The sequence below is a fragment of the Coregonus lavaretus genome (assembly GCF_964263955.1).
Source record: "Coregonus lavaretus genome assembly, chromosome: 4".
NCBI lineage: Eukaryota > Metazoa > Chordata > Actinopteri > Salmoniformes > Salmonidae > Coregonus > Coregonus lavaretus.
Window position 1 is genome coordinate 29,921,506 of NC_139991.1, and position 19,764 is coordinate 29,941,269.

The window sequence follows — 19,764 nt, forward strand, 5'->3', positions numbered from 1 at the left end:
CGATCTGTACACAACAGCCATCTTCCTCCATCTCTAGGTTAGGTACATTAGGGTTCATCATGAACTGCATGGTATATTATAACCATGTTAAAACATCAATGTTATTAAACTGTACACTAGAGCTATCATCAACATCTGCATTGTCTATTTGTTGCATATTTGGACGTTTATATATGGTACTTTACAGCCATGTTAGAGCTATCTCTACTGTATGTTATCAATGTCATAGTCTTCTGTCTCTAAATTTGTTATATATTCAGATTCTCTTTCCCGCTCTCAAGGTATAGTACGTGTTGGAACATCTGTAAACTAAAGCCATCACCCGGCCTCATCCGCAAGTCTATTTGTTGCCTATTTGAAAGGTCTCCTTTCCCCTCTCAAAACACACATGAACTGTATTCGCTCTACTTAAATCTACGGCATTCAATCTCACTCTCAGAAAGAAATATGCTGCTTCAGTGCAGAAGGAAATGACAAAAATAGCTACAGGTATCGTTTTATTTTGGAGCATTTAGAATTGTAGACACGCGCTTCCTCTAATTTATCATCCTGAGCAGCAGCACAGCCTCCTCTCTTCCTCCACAGAGGCTTATTCACAAGCTGACTGGCCCGGGCCGACGCCGACAAACAGACACGTCCTCCTAGGAATCCATCACGGGGCCGGAGATTAGACAGCCCTTTTCTGCTCATCAGACAGAGGACGTTGGGATCCTCAGATTAGTCACTGACTCTCACATTGGGTAACTCTGGACATGTCCGCATGGAAACCAACCGAGCACTCATGCGCTTAAGCAGAGGCAGAGAGGACGAATTATCATCAGCTCTGGGTTGTGTTTTATTTTAGATGAGAGAGAACTTTAGTGTCACACTCATGGCTGTTTCTCTAAGGCTTAGTCTCAACTGCTTAAACATCTGTCCTGTTCTTGTGTCCTCCCCTTCATGTGCAATTATTGGAAAAGACTTTACAGGAGAAAACAATATGGTGGAAGCTCATCAGTTCTTTCAGATCAGAGTGATGAAAGAGTGAAGGCAAGGAAAGAACAGATCCTCCTCCTCAGGCTTTAATAGGGATGGTTTCCAATTCCCACCAAACAAGTCACTTCCCTTAGCTTTCAAATGGCCAAATACTACACTGGTTGTTTAAAAAACATAAAAAGCCATTGCTTATTTTTAGATGGGCATATTTCCTCCTCATTAAGCCATGGGCTGCTTATTTATGGAATGTTGAGATCTAAGCGCAGCATTCACACGCTAGTAGGGCCCTAATACGCAAGTCATTAGGATGTTTGCTCCAGGAATTCCATAACAGATACTACAACTACAGCACACAGCAAATATTGTAAAGATAAGAGTAGTGTTGTGGTTGCGAATACTTGAAAATGTCATTTTTCAGCAGCTTGGACCGTCATACTGTTCGGTGTCCATCCCCTTATATGGTGTTTATTACCTAATTTCTGTTTTCGTTAGGTGTGTATAATTTTTGTTGTTGTTGGGGGAAACTGTTTAGTCATTTAGCAGACTCTTTTATCCAGAGAGCCTTACAGTAGTGAGTGCATACATTCCATACTTTTTTTTCTCCATACTGGTCCCCCGTAGGAATTGAACCCACAACCCTGGCGTTGCAAGTGCCATGCTCTACTAACTGAGCCACACGGGTCGAGTGGCTCTTAGGCTGCGTGCCACTGTTTTTATTTTGCATTTACAGTGGGGGAATAAAGTATTTAGTCAGCCACCAATTGTGCAAGTTCTCCCACTTAAAAAGATGAGAGAGGCCTGTAATTTTCATCATAGGTACACGTCAACTATGACAGACAAATTGAGATTTTTTTCTCTCCAGAAAATCACATTGTAGGATTTTTAATGAATTTATTTGCAAATTATAGTGGAAAATAAGTATTTGGTCACCTACAAACAAGCAAGATTTCTGGCTCTCACAGACCTGTAACTTCTTCTTTAAGAGGCTCCTCTGTCCTCCACTCGTTACCTGTATTAATGGCACCTGTTTGAACTTGTTATCAGTATAAAATACACCTGTCCACAACCTCAAACAGTCACACTCCAAACTCCACTATGGCCAAGACCAAAGAGCTGTCAAAGGACACCAGAAACAAAATTGTAGACCTGCACCAGGCTGGGAAGACTGAATCTGCAATAGGTAAGCAGCTTGGTTTGAAGAAATCAACTGTGGGAGCAATTATTAGGAAATGGAAGACATACAAGACCACTGATAATCTCCCTCGATCTGGGGCTCCACGCAAGATCTCACCCCGTGGGGTCAAAATGATCACAAGAACGGTGAGCAAAAATCCCAGAACCACACGGGGGGACCTAGTGAATGACCTGCAGAGAGCTGGGACCAAAGTAACAAAGCCTACCATCAGTAACACACTACGCCGCCAGGGACTCAAATCCTGCAGTGCAAGACGTGTCCCCCTGCTTAAGCCAGTACATGTCCAGGCCCGTCTGAAGTTTGCTAGAGTGCATTTGGATGATCCAGAAGAGGATTGGGAGAATGTCAGATGAAACCAAAATATAACTTTTTGGTAAAAACTCAACTCGTCGTGTTTGGAGGACAAAGAATGCTGAGTTGCATCCAAAGAACATCATACCTACTGTGAAGCATGGGGGTGGAAACATCATGCTTTGGGGCTGTTTTTCTGCAAAGGGACCAGGACGACTGATCCGTGTAAAGGAAAGAATGAATGGGGACATGTATCGTGAGATTTTGAGTGAAAACCTCCTTCCATCAGCAAGGGCATTGAAGATGAAACGTGGCTGGGTCTTTCAGCATGACAATGATCCCAAACACACCGCCCGGGCAACGAAGGAGTGGCTTCGTAAGAAGCATTTCAAGGTCCTGGAGTGGCCTAGCCAGTCTCCAGATCTCAACCCCTTAGAAAATCTTTGGAGGGAGTTGAAAGTCCGTGTTGCCCAGTGACAGCCCCAAAACATCTCTGCTCTAGAGGAGATCTGCATGGAGGAATGGGCCAAAATACCAGCAACAGTGTGTGAAAACCTTGTGAAGACTTACAGAAAATGTTTGACCTGTGTCATTGCCAACAAAGGGTATATAACAAAGTATTGAGAAACTTTTGTTATTGACCAAATACTTATTTTCCACCATAATTTGCAAATAAATTCATTAAAAATCCTACAATGTGATTTTCTGGAAAAAAAATTCTCATTTTGTCTGTCATAGTTGACGTGTACCTATGATGAAAATTACAGGCCTCTCTCATCTTTTTAAGTGGGAGAACTTGCACAATTGGTGGCTGACTAAATACTTTTTCCCCCAACTGTATTTCTGATCTCAGTAGCTCATAACTCCAGTGTGGTGTATCTAACAGCATGCTCTAAGTGCCTTGAGTGTATGCTGTGTGTAAATTATTAGTAATTTGTTAAATATTTTGGGAGGAGGATTTGCGTTCGAAAAAAGTGTATGCTTTGATCAGGTTGACTGGTATTTCTGCAGACATTCAAAACATTACTATTCAAAACAGAACCAATTCTCAGTGCTCGCATCATCACATTAGATCAATGAACTGTGTAAACAAATGCAAAGTGTCGTTTATTATCTCCATTGATATGATATTACAGTATAAGGCTCATGTAATGTTCTCAGGGAAAGCTGTCTCCCAAGCCACTCTTCCCACACTCGCTGAAATCCCAGCCAAAGCATTTTAGACTAAGAGCTTTTCTATTTTTCCAGTGCTGTGGCGAAAGACAAAGACAAGAACAGCTTCAAGCTGCGTCCGGGAATGGACAAGAAGATCGTCATCTACGTCCAGCAGACGTCTAATAAGGAGCTGGCCATCGAGAGGTAACGTGCACGCACGCCAACACACACACATAGAGAGGCTGCGCAGACATGACACAGTGGACTGTACACTACATTTATCTAACTGGGACACTTAGTCCCACCACCACGGAGACTTCTCAGTCAGGACGTCTCTCAGCTATTCATAACAAGCTGTAATTCAGTTATAATTGATAAACAACCACTGTTTAATGTCCGTCTGTTTCCGAGCTTAAGTGTCCCAGTTCGGCCATGAGAACGAGATGGATGTTTCTGTTCTGAGCCTGCTAATTCTCTACGGTTAATAATGTTGTTTTGACTTGCCGTCACCTTCACTTGAACCTCAGTTCCATTGCTTTTTGTTATTTTACTGTTCCTATACTGGGCCCGGATTGGAGAGCTCTGTTATTCCATGCTCTGGGCAGTTTTATCAAGGATATACCTAGCCTGATACTTTGCGGGGACATCTTGTCTGATGCCTTCCACCTGGTTCCACTCTTATGAGGTGTGTCTTGTGTGCCTGTGTGTGCCTGTGTGTGTCTGTGTGTGTCTGTGTACCTGTGTGTGTCTGTGTACCTGTGTGTACTTGTGTGTGTCTGTGTACCTGTGTGTGCCTGTGTACCTGTGTGTGCCTGCTCGGTGTATGTGTGTTCCAGGTGCTTCGGCCTCCTGCTGAGTCCAGGGAAGAACGTGAAGAACAGTGACATGCACCTGCTTGACCTGGAGTCAATGGGGAAGTCCTCTGATGGGAAGTCCTACATCATCACAGGGAGCTGGAATCCCAACACACCGCAGTTCCAGGCTGTTAACGAGGAGACACCCAAAGGTACAGCAGGCCAGACGGCCAACATGCAAAGATATGTCCACAGGTTGTTATGTAGTGCCATGTTAACATGGTATTTTTCCCTGTCTGTGAATAATCAGGACTCTAAGGATAATGCCCTCAGATAGTTCATAGCCGACCGTGGCTGACTGACTGATGTCATTTACCACTGTTCCTGTTACAAATTAATATCTATGAACACAGCAACTGTATAAGGGTTATATCGAGGATGTTTGTGTTCCAGATAAGTTATTGTACAGGTCCACAGCTTTAACGGTTAAATTGATGAGTGTTGTGTTAATTTACATGACCACAGCTTTAAGGGTTTCTGGTAAGGATTTTATTAATGACAGTTATGGGTCATGTCCAACAGATAAGTTCATGTACATGACAACGGCGGTAGACCTGGTGATCACTGAGGTGGAGGAGCCTGTTCGTTTCCTTCTGGAGACCAGGGTCAGAGTCTGCTCTCCCAACGAGAGGCTCTTCTGGCCCTTCAGCAAACGCAACTACACCGAGACCTACTACCTGAAACTCAGACAGGTGAGACAGACATTCTACCTGAAACACAGACAGGTGAGACTGACATTCTACCTGAAACTCAGGCAGGTGATCCCTTCTAGGTGAAATGCAGACAGATGAGACTTTCTACCTGAAAGTCAGACAGGTGAGACAGACCTTCTACCTGAAACTCAGACAGGTGAGACTGACCTTCTACCTGAAACACAGACAGGTGAGACAGACCTTCTACCTGAAACTCAGACAGGTGAGACTGACATTCTACCTGAAACTCAGGCAGGTGAGCCCTTCTAGGTGAAATTCAGACAGGTGAGACCTTCTACCAGAAACTCAGACAGGTGAGACTGACTTTCTTCCTGAAACTCAGATCGGTGAGACAGAACTTCTATCTGAAACTCAGACAGGTGAGACAGACACCATGGAAGACAAAACACTTCAACATTATGGGCCGCCCGGTTTCCCTGAAAATCTCAATGGAGAATCCACACTGAACATACTTTTTATTCTAGACTTAATGTGTCAACCCATCATGAATTGTGAGAGGGCTCTTTTTTATTTTCTTTAACAATGGAACTGCTAGTCAATGTGGTCACCTATTGCCTTGACCCTGTATGGAACTCCATTCCTTTCCTCCCTTCCCAGATGTAGCGTAAGAGTAACAACGACACCAATCCCATGACAGGAAGTATGTGCCTTTATACCCTGCTTCCTCCAGATGGAGCGTAAGAGTAACAACGATACCCTGTATGAGGTGCTGAGCCTGGAGAGTGAGTCAGAGAGGGAGAGGAAGAAAACGACAGCCAGCCCCAACATCCTGCAGTCTTCCTCCCACGGCTCCATGGTGCCATCGCCTCCCGAGGATGATGAGGAGGAAGGTGACTGTCTGAGCAACCTTAATGTTACATTGTAATTAACCTTAATTTAACCAGGAAGTCCGACTGAGGTCAGAAGTGCTCTCTTCCCCTACATTTACATTTGAGTCATTTAGTAGACAATCTTATTCACCAGAGTGACTTACTAAAGTAAGTAAAACAACCACATATCACGATCATTGCAAGTGTATCCTTACAAAAAGCTGCTATCTGCTAAATCTGTGCTAGTAAGAATAAAGGATAGTCCTTGTTGCCCTCCTGTCTCTGTAGCTCCATTCCAAATCAACCCCTAGCCTCTACCCCCGGCCTATGTACTGTTCATTTCCCCTACCCCCTAGGCACTTGTTGAGTTCCTGGAGGATTAGACAGGTGTATGTAGTAAGGCAGAAATTCCACCTATCCAATCCTATCAAAACCACACAACTGAACTTCCCCAAAAGAATCTGATTTACCATTTTTTGTTACAAAACATTTTGCTACAATGTGCCCTACTGAACACAACCTGGTCGATTTAGGATTGGGTAGTAGTCCCTCCCTGTCTGTTTGTGCCTTATTCCTCTCCCTGTATGCTATGTACTATGCCATTCTTGATGCGTGACAGCTAGGTCTATTTGTCTGTCTCAATGTCAGTACCCCCCTGTATTTGTCTCCTGTCTAGTCAGCCTGTTATGTGCCCTAGTTTAGTCTCTCTCGGCATTGCTGATTGTGTGTTTACCAGTCTAGTAAGTCACTATGCATACAGTATGTTTATGTACTCTAGCCCAGTGTACTTGACCAGGGCCCTGATGTACTTGACCAGGGCCCTGATCAGAAGTAGTGCACTATATCGGGAATAGGGGGCCATTTGGGACGCTGTCTCTGGTCTGTGTCTCTGGAGCAGAGCAAATGTTTATTTTGCAAGATGGACAATAAAGTTGTATTAAATTCTATTCTGTCAGACAATGACGAGCCGTTGCTGAGTGGCTCAGGAGACGTGTCAAAGGAGTGTGCTGAGAAGATACTGGAGACCTGGGGAGACCTGCTGTCCAAATGGTGAGTCAGTGAGGAGGTCTCATCTCACTAATCATACTGTACATTACTCTGCTCCCTCTCAACCTCACATACCCACTTTACTGCAGATTGATCAGTTTGTATCAGGAATATCATACCTTGCCTTCGTGTAAATCATCCAACGTATTTTGCACTTCTCATCTTAATTTAGCTCAACATTCAGTGGTGTTATAGGAAATGAACCATAAACAAACAAAAGTAAAAGAGGAGGTGATTTGAACTTTATTTCACCTTACAAGACCTTACCACCAGCTGTACCAGTCTGGCACATAATAACCAAAAGCACCACCAGGCAGCAGGCTCTTTGCTCAATAAATGATATGTACTGAGAAAGTAGCTACCACTGAGCTGCCGTTTACTTAGTGTGCCTGACGATGCCAGTGGGCCTTTAGAGCTGCGCTCCCTGCCTGGCTGGCCAGGAGAAGGATTGATGTGGTGGTGGGCTTTTGATTTTCCTGTTGATCAGTCAGCGTATGCATGGAGGGAGGCATGTCAGGGAGAGCGATGAGGGGACTTACTGCTGGCACAGTGATAGTGGTCCTCCAGCTGAGTTACAACCCAAATGACTGCCTTCTTTACCACGTACCTTTTAGGTCAGGAGTCTTTTATAATGTGTCATGGTCTGATTCTTCTTCATAATTCTTCTTTGATTTAACATTTTAGTGGGAGATTCACATTTATCTATGGTAATCACAATGATAAGAAAAGAAAATTAACACCTAGTGCTTGTAAAATATAGACTTATCCTTCATACATACAGAGTTCTTATAGCTTATACTAAGGATGGAGACACACTCACACACTGCTAATTTGAGAACTCATTCATGGGTGCTGGGAAATGATGTTGATATTTTAATCTCTGGAAGTGGCAAGGAAAAGAAAGAGGTGTTATGTGTGTGTCGTCACATCCAGATAACCAGCTTATTAAGATTATTACCCACTCCCATTACTCTTTATTGTTCTTAATCAAAACCTTGTGATGAATTAAATTAAAAAGTCCAGCAATTTAATTAGAGACGCTCAGTAGCTTCTGTCTTCTGCTGTGAAGTGATGGTCACATCTGTAGTTCCCCATTCGCTCCGTTCCCTTCAACCCAGACTTCAGAGAGGGAGGGAGGGAAGAGGGAGGGAGGGAGCACATTTAGCTTTCTTCAATGTCTGATACAGCCGCTGGGTGCATACAAGGTGCTTTTCTGCCTCACAAATTCTTTAATGCTTTGCTGTTAAAGGACAATTCTGCCACTTTATAACCAATTATTATGCTGTTAGTATATATGCAGTACTGTAAGATTTTATACACATTTTGATGTTTTATAGTTTTTGTTAGTCATATTGCACGATTCCTTATTTACAATTTATTTTAAAGCTGCTGTATTGCCCTCGTCTATAGCATACTATGATTCCCAGAGTGCATTTTGTCTCCCATGATGCAGTGCTCTGCCTAGTTAGCCTGCTGTTAGCTTAGCTAGCTGTCTATCAAGCTCAGACGAAGCTTAGTCTAAATATATTGCTTGTCATAAGTTATGATTGGATTTCACATTACTTTTGGGTTGTAAATATATTATAATGCTTGTGTGAATGTCATGCTGAATATATATGTCATGCTGAACAATAACAGCTGAGTTTCATCTTAGCGACTGTTAGAAGAACACAACATTTATTATGAAATGTACATGCAAATCATTACGGAATCCTAGTCTCTCAGCCTGTATCTTTGGCTAGCACAGCAAATAACCAGAGCTAGCATGATGTGAAGGTAGAGAAAGATCAGCTTACCTTGTTAGCCAGCTAGATATATGAATTTCTCTCATGACAACCAACAATATAACTAAACTAAAAGTAGCTAGCATACGAGTCCAGTGTTTGATGGCCACATTATTTACATCAAAACTTGGCTAGCTATCAACTTCTCTCCCCCCTCACCAATCTGTCTCTCCTAGCTCTTCGTCTGCTTCCTCCAAAACACAACTATACTTTACCCAGGTGTATTGACCACTTAGTTTCAATTAAGAAACATACTAGGAACACAAGCATTTTGCTACACCCGCAATACCATCTGCTAAATACAGTTGAAGTCAGAAGTTTACATACACTTAGGTTGCCGTCATTAAAATTATTTTTTCAACCACTCCACAAATTTCTTGTTAACAAACTATAGTTTTGGCAAGTCGGTTAGGACATCTACTTTGTGCATGACACAAGTAATTTTACCAACAATTGTTTACAGACAGATTATTTCACTTATAATTCACTATATTACAATTCCAGTGGGTCAGAAGTTTACATACACTAAGTTGACTGTGCCTTTAAACAGCTTGGAAAATTCCAGAAAATGATGTCATGGCTTTAGAAGCTTCTGATAGGCTAATATACATCATTTGAGTCAATTGGAGGTGTACCTGTGGATGTATTTCAAGGCCTACCTTCAAACTCAGTGCCTCTATGCTTGATATCATGGGAAAATCAAAAGAAATCAGCCAAGACCTCAGAAACAAAATTGTAGACCTCCACAAGTCTGGTTCATCCTTGGGAGCAATATCCATACGCCTGAAGGTACCATGTTCATCTGTACAAACAATAGTACGCAAGTATAAACACCATGGGACCACACAGCCGTCATACCGCTCAGGAAGGAGACACGTTCTGTCACCTAGGGATGAACGTACTTTGGTGTGAAAAGTGCAAAGCAATCCCAGAACAACAGCAAAGGACCTTGTGAAGATGATGGAGGAAACAGGTACATAAGTATCGATATCCACAGTAAACCGAGTCCTATATCGACATAACCTGAAAGGCTGCTCAGCACGGAAGAAGCCACTGCTTCAAAACCATCATAAAAAAGCTCAACGACTGTTTGCAACTGCACATGGGGACAAAGATCGTACTTTTTGGAGAAATGTCCTCTGGTCTGATGAAAGAAAAATAGAACTGTTTGCCCATAATGACCATCGTTATGTTTGGAGGAAAAAGGGGGTGCTTGCAAGCCGAAGAACACCATCTCAACCGTGAAGCACGGGGGTGGCAGCATCATGCTGTGAGGGTGCTTTGCTGCAGGAGGGACTGGTGCTCTTCACAAAATAGATGGCATCATGAGGAAGGAAAATGATGTGGATATATTGAAGCAACATCTCAAGACGTCAGTCAGGATGGTCGCAAATGGCTCTTCCAAATGGACAATGACCCCAAGCATACTTCCAAAGTTGTGGCAAAATGGCTTAAGGACAACAAAGTCAAGGTGTTGGAGTGGCCATCACAAAGCCCTGACCTCAATCCTATAGAAAATGTGTGGGCAGAACTGAAAAAGTGTGTGCGAGCAAGGAGGCCTACAAACCTGACTCAGTTACACCAGCTCTGTCAGGAGGAATGGGCAAAAATCCACCCAATTTATTGTGGGAAGCTCGTGGAAGGCTACCCGAAACGTTTGACCCAAGTTAAACAGTTTAAAGGCAATGCTACCAAATACTAATTGAGTGTAATGTAAACTTCTGACCCACTGGGAATGTAATGAAATAAATAAAAGCTGAAATAAATAATTCTCTCTACTATTATTCTGACATTTCACATTCTTAAAATAAAGTGGTGATCCTAACTGACCTAAGACAGGGAATTCTTACTAGGATTAAGTGTCAGGAATTGTGAAAAAATATATTTGGCTAAGGTGTATGTAAACATCCGACTTCAACTGTATAATCCATTGGTGATATACCCTTCAGTCGCTCCAGGACTTTCTTTGGACCTTCATCCGCAGACAGGGTTTAGCAGCTTTCACAGGTCTCTGTATCTGAGGTTATGAAACATAGAAATTAGACCAGGACTTGCTTTCTTATTCTCAAGTGATATAACATTTGATATTTCATTGCAATTGTGTTTTTGTATTGTCATAATTCTCTCTTTGGGACTGAACATCTGTTCATTAGCTAGCTAGCTAGCTAACATTGTTGTTTTAGCAGATCACGCTAACGTTTGTGTCATAACATAAAACATTGGATGGCTGTAATGATCATCCCACCTGAGAAAACAACTAGACTAAGTTAGCTAGCTAGCGGTTTACTGCCGCAACAGAACAGCTGTTGTTTACAAATGCACCGGAAGTTCTTCTGGGTTCCAGGGTTCACTTCCGTTCCTCCTCAAAAAGCTGTTAAAATGGTGCTATTTGAAAAGGGCACAATGGCTGCTGGAGCTGCAACTTCGGTCTGTGATGGTGGGAGTGGTTTTGCTAAATAGAATCATGGGAGTTTGAGCCTTGAACAACAGAGAACTATTGGAGTAAGCTGACTAAGTATCATTCTATAGGTTTTGGAGTGTCTATTTAAAATATGTATAGATGTTATTAGACAAAGACAACCAGAGCAACATATAGCATGGAGTTCCAATATGATCTGAAAACCACAGACGGGTTACATAGATCGCTGAAAATGGCTGTCCATAATTTACTGTATTAGTAATCTCAGGGATCCTTCTTAAAACCTTACAGAGAAGCAATATCCGGTTTTGCTCATCACTAAACAGTTATTAGACATTAAATCATAAAATTACACTAAAACTGTGTAGAACATCACTAAATACTTCGTAATAACAACACAAATGTTGTAAGTGGCTGAATGTGTCCTTTAAAGTGTCTCTTCAGAATGGCTCTGCTGACTGAAATAAAACGACTATGTTTAAGAAATCTGCTTTCATTCTAACTGGCATAGAATGGTAAATAAATGGCGTAATGCAAATGGCACTGTGGTGTGTTGTGCGACTCGATGCAGGGCTCTGGGAGTCAGTGGGAGCCTTTTTGTATGGCCAACCCCCTGAGGACCAGAAGCTGGTTTCACTTACATCACACACAAAGTACGCGCTGTCTTGTTTCAACTGTTTTATTTGAGCAGAAAAAAATGCCACGTTGCAATGCGTAACCAACTAAAACTAAACAACTGGAATGTTTTTAGCCTTCTTAGGGGCGAGTGGTGTGGAACCTGATCATATATTGCCTGGCATTGTGACTGTAATCCCCGCCAGCTGCCGAGGGCTCTGGCTAGAGCCAGGGGTAGACTCTGTCTCTCATTCCAGGTGAAGCTGGTTGAGAGAATGCCAAGAGTGTGCAAAGCTGTCATCAAGGCAAAGGGTGGCTACTTTGAAGAATCTAAAATCTAAAATATATTTTGATTTGTTTAACACTTTGTTGGTTACTACATGATTCCATATGTGTTTCATAGTTTTGTTGTCTTCACTATTATTCTACAATGTAGAAAATAGTAAAAATAAAGAAAAACCCCTGAATGAGTAGGTGTGTCCAAACTTTTTACTGGTACTGTATATTATGCTGACATTTTGTGTTCACGTTTTTGTTTGTTTTGGACTTCGGTAAGGGTTTATTCGGCTGTTCGGGCACACCAAAAAAAATCTTGAGGCAAGCCGAAGTCGGTAGCTGAAGTCTACACCCCTTCGTCTGTGATTGGTCAACAGTAGGGATTCTTCAAGAAAGTATTTGTTGTCATTCAACGAGAGACGACTTGTTTTCATGCAAATTTTTTCATTGAGAAATACTGCACCAAACATCTTAGTTAGATGTAAAATTGCGCAACTAAGATCTCCTCTGCAAAAACGTCAAAAATGAATGAGTCTTATGTTAATTCTGACTATTTTAAGGAAGCGTATACTGGCTATGGCGTCTCAAAATGGACAAACAGTGCGCTTTTTTCTCGTTTTTCAAGCGAAGGTCTTTTAAGGGAGTGTGAGAGTACACTCGTTCGGTTTCGGCTAGGCGCCAGCAGAACTGATGCATTCATCCCCACACCAGTGGGCCGCCAGGGTTTTATGTTAATGTACTCTAGTGTTATTGTGTTTCACTAACACTAAAGACTTGTGTGACACTAAAGACTTGTGGCGAGCAGAATCAACAACCTCTGCGCCGTTCAAGACTGTTGCTTTGTGAGAAGGACTCTTTACAAGTCTGCTCGCCACAAGTCAGTCACAGTTAGCCCTTGTTACAGTAAATGCCAGCTGAAAAGTACTAAGGGCCTTGCCTTGGCTCCAAATTAGAGCAGGTCCACAGGAGCCATGTCCCAGTGAGGCACGGGTGCCGGCCCGCATAGAGGGAAACAGAAAAGTCTGAGCCTTTTGCGTAAAGCACTGGGGTATATCTTTGTTGGAAATGCGGCATTAGTGGGGAAAATGCTAAACTGACCCAAGATTAGCGTCTATGGGCAACTTCACCCTACATTTGTTACATAATTCTGATTGTTATGATAGCCTGTCTCTCTCTCTCCCTCCCTCTGTCCCCAGGCACCTGAACCTGTCGGTGCGTCCCAAGCAGCTCCCGGCGTTGGTACGTAGCGGCGTACCAGAGGCCCTCAGGGGAGAGGTATGGCAGCTCCTGGCCGGTTGCCATAACAACGACCACCAGGTAGAGGAGTACCGCACCCTCATCACCAAGGTAGGCCGGACCCCTGACCTATGACCTCTGAGCTCTTACCTAACCTGACCCAGAGATACTATGTATATAATGACGAGATGGTCTTGTCTCCGTCCTAACAATGGGAGTCGTTGTCCCAAAGGCGGATCGCTGTATTCCCGCATGGACATATTTTGACGGGAGTGGACCCTCTTGCTTCCCCTCTGGCTGACCCCATTCACATTGTGACCCCTGACCTCTTACCTAACCTGAGGTCACAGTGTGAATGGCATAGCTTACTGATTGTTTGAGATGTTCAGTTTGAGCAAGATGAGGCGCAGAATCACTAATCTTGATCACGTTAAGTTATTTTAGTTGCAAACGTGGTGATTTGTAGATCAGTGATTCTGCGCAGTCCGACTGCCATGCAACTTCGTTGATCTCAAACACTCACAGTGTGAGTGGCGATGTGATTTATAGCCCATTATGTGACTGACTCATGTGGATGACTTGGGGAAACCTTTGATGTATTTACATTTCAAAATTTTTTACATCATTATTGTAACTTCGGCACAGAAGTGTCCAGAGTGTTATTGAAAATGTTCCCACAGCGTTGGGAACATGGGTCTGTAGATCGGAGGCCTTGATAGGGCTCTCTAAGAGGTGCTGGGTGGTGACACTGGAATCTCCTGGGTGGAGAAGAGTATCACAACATTTGTTTAATTTGAGAGTCTATGTTTATGTATTGATGGTCAGAGAGAGAGAGAGTTTGCGCACGTGCGTGTGTGTGTGTGTGTGTGCGTGCGTTTGGGTGTGCACACAAGGGCATGCGTGTGTGTATGAGCATCATAGTCTGTGTTACCAATGTTGAGGTGGTGTGAGAAGAGAGGCAGGAGGCCAGGGAAGTGATAGCTGATTTTCCGTCAGGTCACATTAAACAGGGATGCTCAGCTCTGTGGTCGCCATGGCGCCCACATGCCTAGTTTGACCATGTCCCTAATATTTCAGGCCCTGTACAACCAAGGCCACAGCCCTGTAGACCTGATTACCCCGTCCGCCTAGAAAAGTTTTGATCCAAATTGTATGCTAGATTACTTTGACTAGTTGTCAAAGATTTTCTCATGTTTTATTTATTTAAGAGGTCTCTAGATTTTCCACAATGTGTTTGATACGATATAATTGAAAGTAGAACAGTTATTAAACTTTCCACGAATGTAATTTAAAACACAATCGGTCAATGTTTTGACCTTTTTTTTTTTCCTAAAAGGAATTCAATTTAGACATCTGAATTTAATTTTGTGGAAATTATAAACAGATTTTGTTTTACAAGTTACAAAGAATGTTGGACGACCAGCTCTAATCATCTAAGTCATGTGACTCGATCACAAGCTCGACAGGGTAATTCTCACAAGCTCGACAGGGTAATTCTCACAAGCTCGACAGGGTAATTCTCACAAGTTCGATAGGGTCTTTCTCACAAGCTCGATAAGGTCATTCTCACAAGCTCGATAGGATCATTCTCACAAGTTCGATAGGGTCATTCTCACAAGTTCGATAGGGTCATTCATACAAGCTCGATAGGGTCATTCTCACAAGCTCGATAGGGTCATTCTCACAAGCTCGATAGGGTCATTCTCACAAGCTCGATAGGTTAATATTCATCATACGCAATAGCCTACTGGTGGATTGTAGCTTGTGTACAATGATAATGTTGTATAACTGCTGATGCTTGATACCGTAGGGTTGTTGTCATTGCTACATTCCTGTCACCTGCGTGTTATTCCACTGTGAGGTTAAAAGAGCAGGGACGATAAACCGTTCATTACGATAAGGAGCCTATACTAGAGAAATGTGAAGTTTAAAATTAAATACATTTGCTGATATGGGTGATTGTTAATGGGACAATTGATGGCTACAACCATCAAACTAGTAGTAGTAGTTGAAAGTAAACGACCAAAATGGATTTTTTAGGGCCAATTCCGATAACAATTTTTGGGGGTCAAGGAGGCTGTTGGTCGATATGTTAGGCGAATATTCAAAATCATTACATTTGAAAATTGTTATGAATTTCCCAGAGACAACCATGTATGCATTAATGCATAAATGTTTTAATCAAACAATACCTTTGACTTTGTTTTTACCTATCTAACTACATAACAACATAATGGTAATAATTGTATTTTAATGGTAAATCTCTTAATAAACTGGGTAAATTAAGATGGCATAGGCTTATTCACAACACAGGTGAATGCATATTCAATAGGACTGTGTGCATGCATTGAGTTATTGATCTTGTTTTGACTGATCAGTGGAGTCTATGGCGCTACAGATGACAAACAATCAGTTTGCCTTCCATTTGGGACTTATATTAGCCTACTAATCAACAACATTTGCATAGAAGCATCACTCCAGCATGTCACGCCTGTATGGAAGGACATCATATAGGCTGTTAGTTTGAGAATATAAAATAACATCTATTCAATGCAAATGGCTCCAATGTAACATCAAGCTGATCCTCAACACGGGGGCCCCTCAGGGGTGCGTGCTCAGTCCCCTCCTGTACTCTCTGTTCACCCATGACTGCATGGCCAGGCACGACTCCAACACCATCATTAAGTTTGCCGACGACACAACAGTGGTAGGCCTGATCACCGACAACGATGAGACAGCCTATAGGGAGGAGGTCAGAGACCTGGCCGTGTGGTGCCAGGACAACAACCTCTCCCTCAACGTGACCAAGACAAAGGAGATGATTGTGGACTACAGGAAAAAAAAGAGGACTGAGCACGCCCCCATTCTCATCGACGGGGCTGTAGTGGAACAGGTTGAGAGCTTCAAGTTCCTTGGTGTCCACATCACCAACGAACTATCATGGTCCAAACACACCAAGACAGTCGTGAAGAGGGCACGACAAAGCCTATTCCCCCTCAGGAGACTAAAAAGATTTGGCATGGGTCCTCAGATCCTCAAAAAATTCTACAGCTGCACCATCGAGAGCATCCTGACTGGTTGCATCACCGCCTGGTATGGCAACTGCTTGGCCTCTGACCGCAAGGCACTACAGAGGGTAGTGCGTACGGCCCAGTACATCACTGGGGCCAAGCTTCCTGCCACCCAGGACCTCTATACCAGGCGGTGTCAGAGGAAGGCCCTCAAAATTGTAAAATACTCCAGCCACCCTAGTCATAGACTGTTCTCTCTGCTACCGCACGGCAAGCGGTACCGGAGTGCCAAGTCTAGGTCCAAAAGACTTCTCAACAGCTTCTACCCCCAAGCCATAAGACTCCTGAACAGCTAATCATGGCTACCCGGACTATTTGCACTGCCCCCCCACCCCATCCTTTTTACGCTGCTGCTACTCTGTTAATTATTTATGCATAGTCACTTTAACTCTACCCACATGTACATATTACCTCAACTAGCCGGTGCCCCCGCACATTGACTCTGCAACGGTACCCCCCTGTATATATAGCCTCCCTACTGTTATTTTATTTTACTTCTGCTCTTTTTTTTCTCAACACTTTTTTTGTTGTTGTTTTATTTTTACTTTTTTGTTAAAAATAAATGCACTGTTGGTTAAGGGCTGTAAGTAAGCATTTCACTGTGATGTCTGCACCTGTTGTATTCGGCGCATGTGACCAATAAAATTTGATTTGATTTGAAGCCAGTATTTTTTGTCATTTTCCGTGATCGGGATATATATTTTTCCCTAAACCACTCAGTTGTAAGGACGCAATTTGAAACAACTCAATTTTCTAGTTCATCTGTCAAGAAATGGGCAGGTTGTAACTTGATCCTACTGCTGTGATTGGATACAGCGATATGGATTTTTGCAAAGGGGTCTTGGCCCACTTACTGTAAAGTAATTCTGTGACTGCTGATGTAAAAAAGGGCTTTATATTTTCAATTGACTGATAATTGATTGATTGAATGATTGCCTGAAGACCGCCTGTCAACCATAGAAATGGTCCACCATTTTGTGTCCTCACATTACACATATACAGTGCCTTGCAAAAGTATTCATCCCCCCTGGCTATTTTCCCATTTTGTTGCATTAAAACCTGTAATTTAAATGGATTTTTATTTGGATTTCATGTAATGGACATACACAAAATAGTCCAAATTGATGAAGTGAAATGAAAAAAATAACTTGTTTCAAAAAAATGTATAACGGAAAAGTGGTGCGTGCGTATGTATTCAACCCCTTTGCTATGAAGCCCCTAAATAAGATCTGGTGCAACCAATTACCTTTAGTAGTCACATAATTAGTTAAATAAAGTCCACCTGTGTTCAATCTAAGTGTCACATGATCTGTCACATGATCTCAGTATATATACACCTGTTCTGAAAGGCCCCAGAGTCTGCAACGCCACTAAGCAAGGGGCACCTCCATAATTTAAAAATTGAAAGAATATGGCACCACAACAAACCTGCCAAGAGAGGGCCATACACTCCACAGAGCTGGGCTTTACGGAAGAGTGGCCAGAAAAAAAGCCATTGCTTAAAGGAAAAAATAAGCAAACACGTTTGGTGTAAGCCAAAAGGCATGTGGGAGACTCCCCAAACATATGGAAGAAGGTACTTTGGTCAGATGAGACAAAAATTTTGCTTTTTGGCTATCAAGGAAAACACTATGTCTGGCGCAAACCCAACACCTCTCATCACCCCGAGAACACCATCCTCACAGTGAAGCATGGTGGTGGTGGCAGCATCATGCTGTGGGGATGTTTTTCATCGGCAGGGACTGGGAAACTGGTCAGAATTGAAGGAATGATGGATGGCGATAAATACATGGAAATTCTAGAGGGAAACCTGTTTCAGTCTTCCAGAGATTTGATACTGGGACGCAGGTTCACCTTCCAGCAGGACATTGACCCTAAGCATACTGCTAAAGCAACACTCGAGCGGTTTAAGGGGAAACATTTAAATGCCTTGGAATGGCCTAGTCAAAGCCCAGACCTCAATCCAATTGAGAATCTGTGGTATGACTTAAAGATTGCTGTACACCAGCGGAACCCATCCAACTTGAAGGAGCTGGAGCAGTTTTGCCTTGAAGAATGGGCAAAAATCCCAGTGGCTAGATGTGCCAAGCTTATAGAGACATACCCCAAGAGTCTTGCGTCTGTAATTGCTGCAAAAGGTGGCACTACAAAGTAATTATTTTGGGCGGGGTGAATAGTTATGCACGCTCAAGTTTTCTTATTTCTTGTTTGTTTCACAAGAAAAAATATTTTGCATCTTCAAAGTGGTAGGCATGTTGTGTAAATCAAATGATACAAACCACCAAAAAAATTCATTTTAATTCCAGGTTGTAAGGCAACAAAATAGGAAAAATGCCAAGGGGGGTGAATACTTTCTCAAGCCACTGTATGGGCAGATGAAGGAATCTGAGAAGAAAAAATATATAATCTCTTAAATCATCTAAGTATTTTAAGTGGAAGATGAATGCTCACTTACGTATCTCCCACTGTGACGGTCTCTGGTACTTAACAGCCATTTAACGTAATTATATCCATCCCCCTAATTCTTGAATGTCCTATTTCTTCTTAATGTGATTTCTATGTTATGTGACTGCTGGTCAGCCCTTCATTAGGGGTTTGCCCTTTGGCGCTAGATGGTGCTTAGCTGCGCTGCAAGCGCTTTACTTACACTGTAGTAGTTTAGTTTATTAGGATCCAGAGTATGTGAGGGAATTTGAGTGGGAGCAAATCCCGCTCATCGCTCATGGAGTGGTGCTTGCACACCGCTCCGGTGCTCCACTTCCTTTCCAACCGCTCTGCGGAAAAATAAACTGCCCCTCCAAATTCACTCCATTCACACCAGTTGACTATAAATGCATGCTGGGCCGGGCATGCCCTGAGCTCGTGAAGTGAGTGCTATTGGAGCAAAATTGGAGCGGGCAAAAAGGCCGGCGCTCAATCCTTTGGGAATCTCGCTCCACGCTCCGCTCCTCACTCCAGCTCCGCTCACATACTCTGTTAGGATCCCCATTAGCTACTGCACATGCAGCAGCTACTCTTCCAGTAATAGACAAGAACAACATTAAATATTACATTAAATACAAAAATAAAAACATATATAGGAAAGACGCTAAGAGACAACAAAAATACTATTTACATACTGTTCATATATTCATATTCTTATATATAGTACGGTTAAATTAGATCTTTAGAAAGAGTAGCGGCACTGTGATACAATACGTTTTTTAAAGCTAAACTTGCTTTTTGCCTGAATAACCACGGTGACATGGCTCTATACATAACTAGCGACGCGTTAAATCTGTTTTTGGTTTGGGTACTGTGAAGAAACCCATAGTGGCGTGTCTG

At 42.7% G+C, this 19,764-nt stretch overlaps 1 protein-coding gene across 1 annotated transcript in view; it reads left to right on the forward strand.

The window, feature by feature from the left end:
• The window catches only part of rabgap1 (RAB GTPase activating protein 1), a 139,608-nt gene that overhangs the window by 35,434 nt on the left and 84,410 nt on the right, over positions 1–19,764 (forward strand). Inside the window, exons 8-13 of the mRNA XM_084160370.1 lie at positions 3,710–3,820; positions 4,453–4,622; positions 4,993–5,162; positions 5,854–6,013; positions 6,949–7,042; positions 13,330–13,480. Of these exons, the coding sequence (XP_084016496.1) occupies positions 3,710–3,820; positions 4,453–4,622; positions 4,993–5,162; positions 5,854–6,013; positions 6,949–7,042; positions 13,330–13,480 (856 nt within the window). The remainder of the gene's footprint in view (positions 1–3,709; positions 3,821–4,452; positions 4,623–4,992; positions 5,163–5,853; positions 6,014–6,948; positions 7,043–13,329; positions 13,481–19,764) is intronic.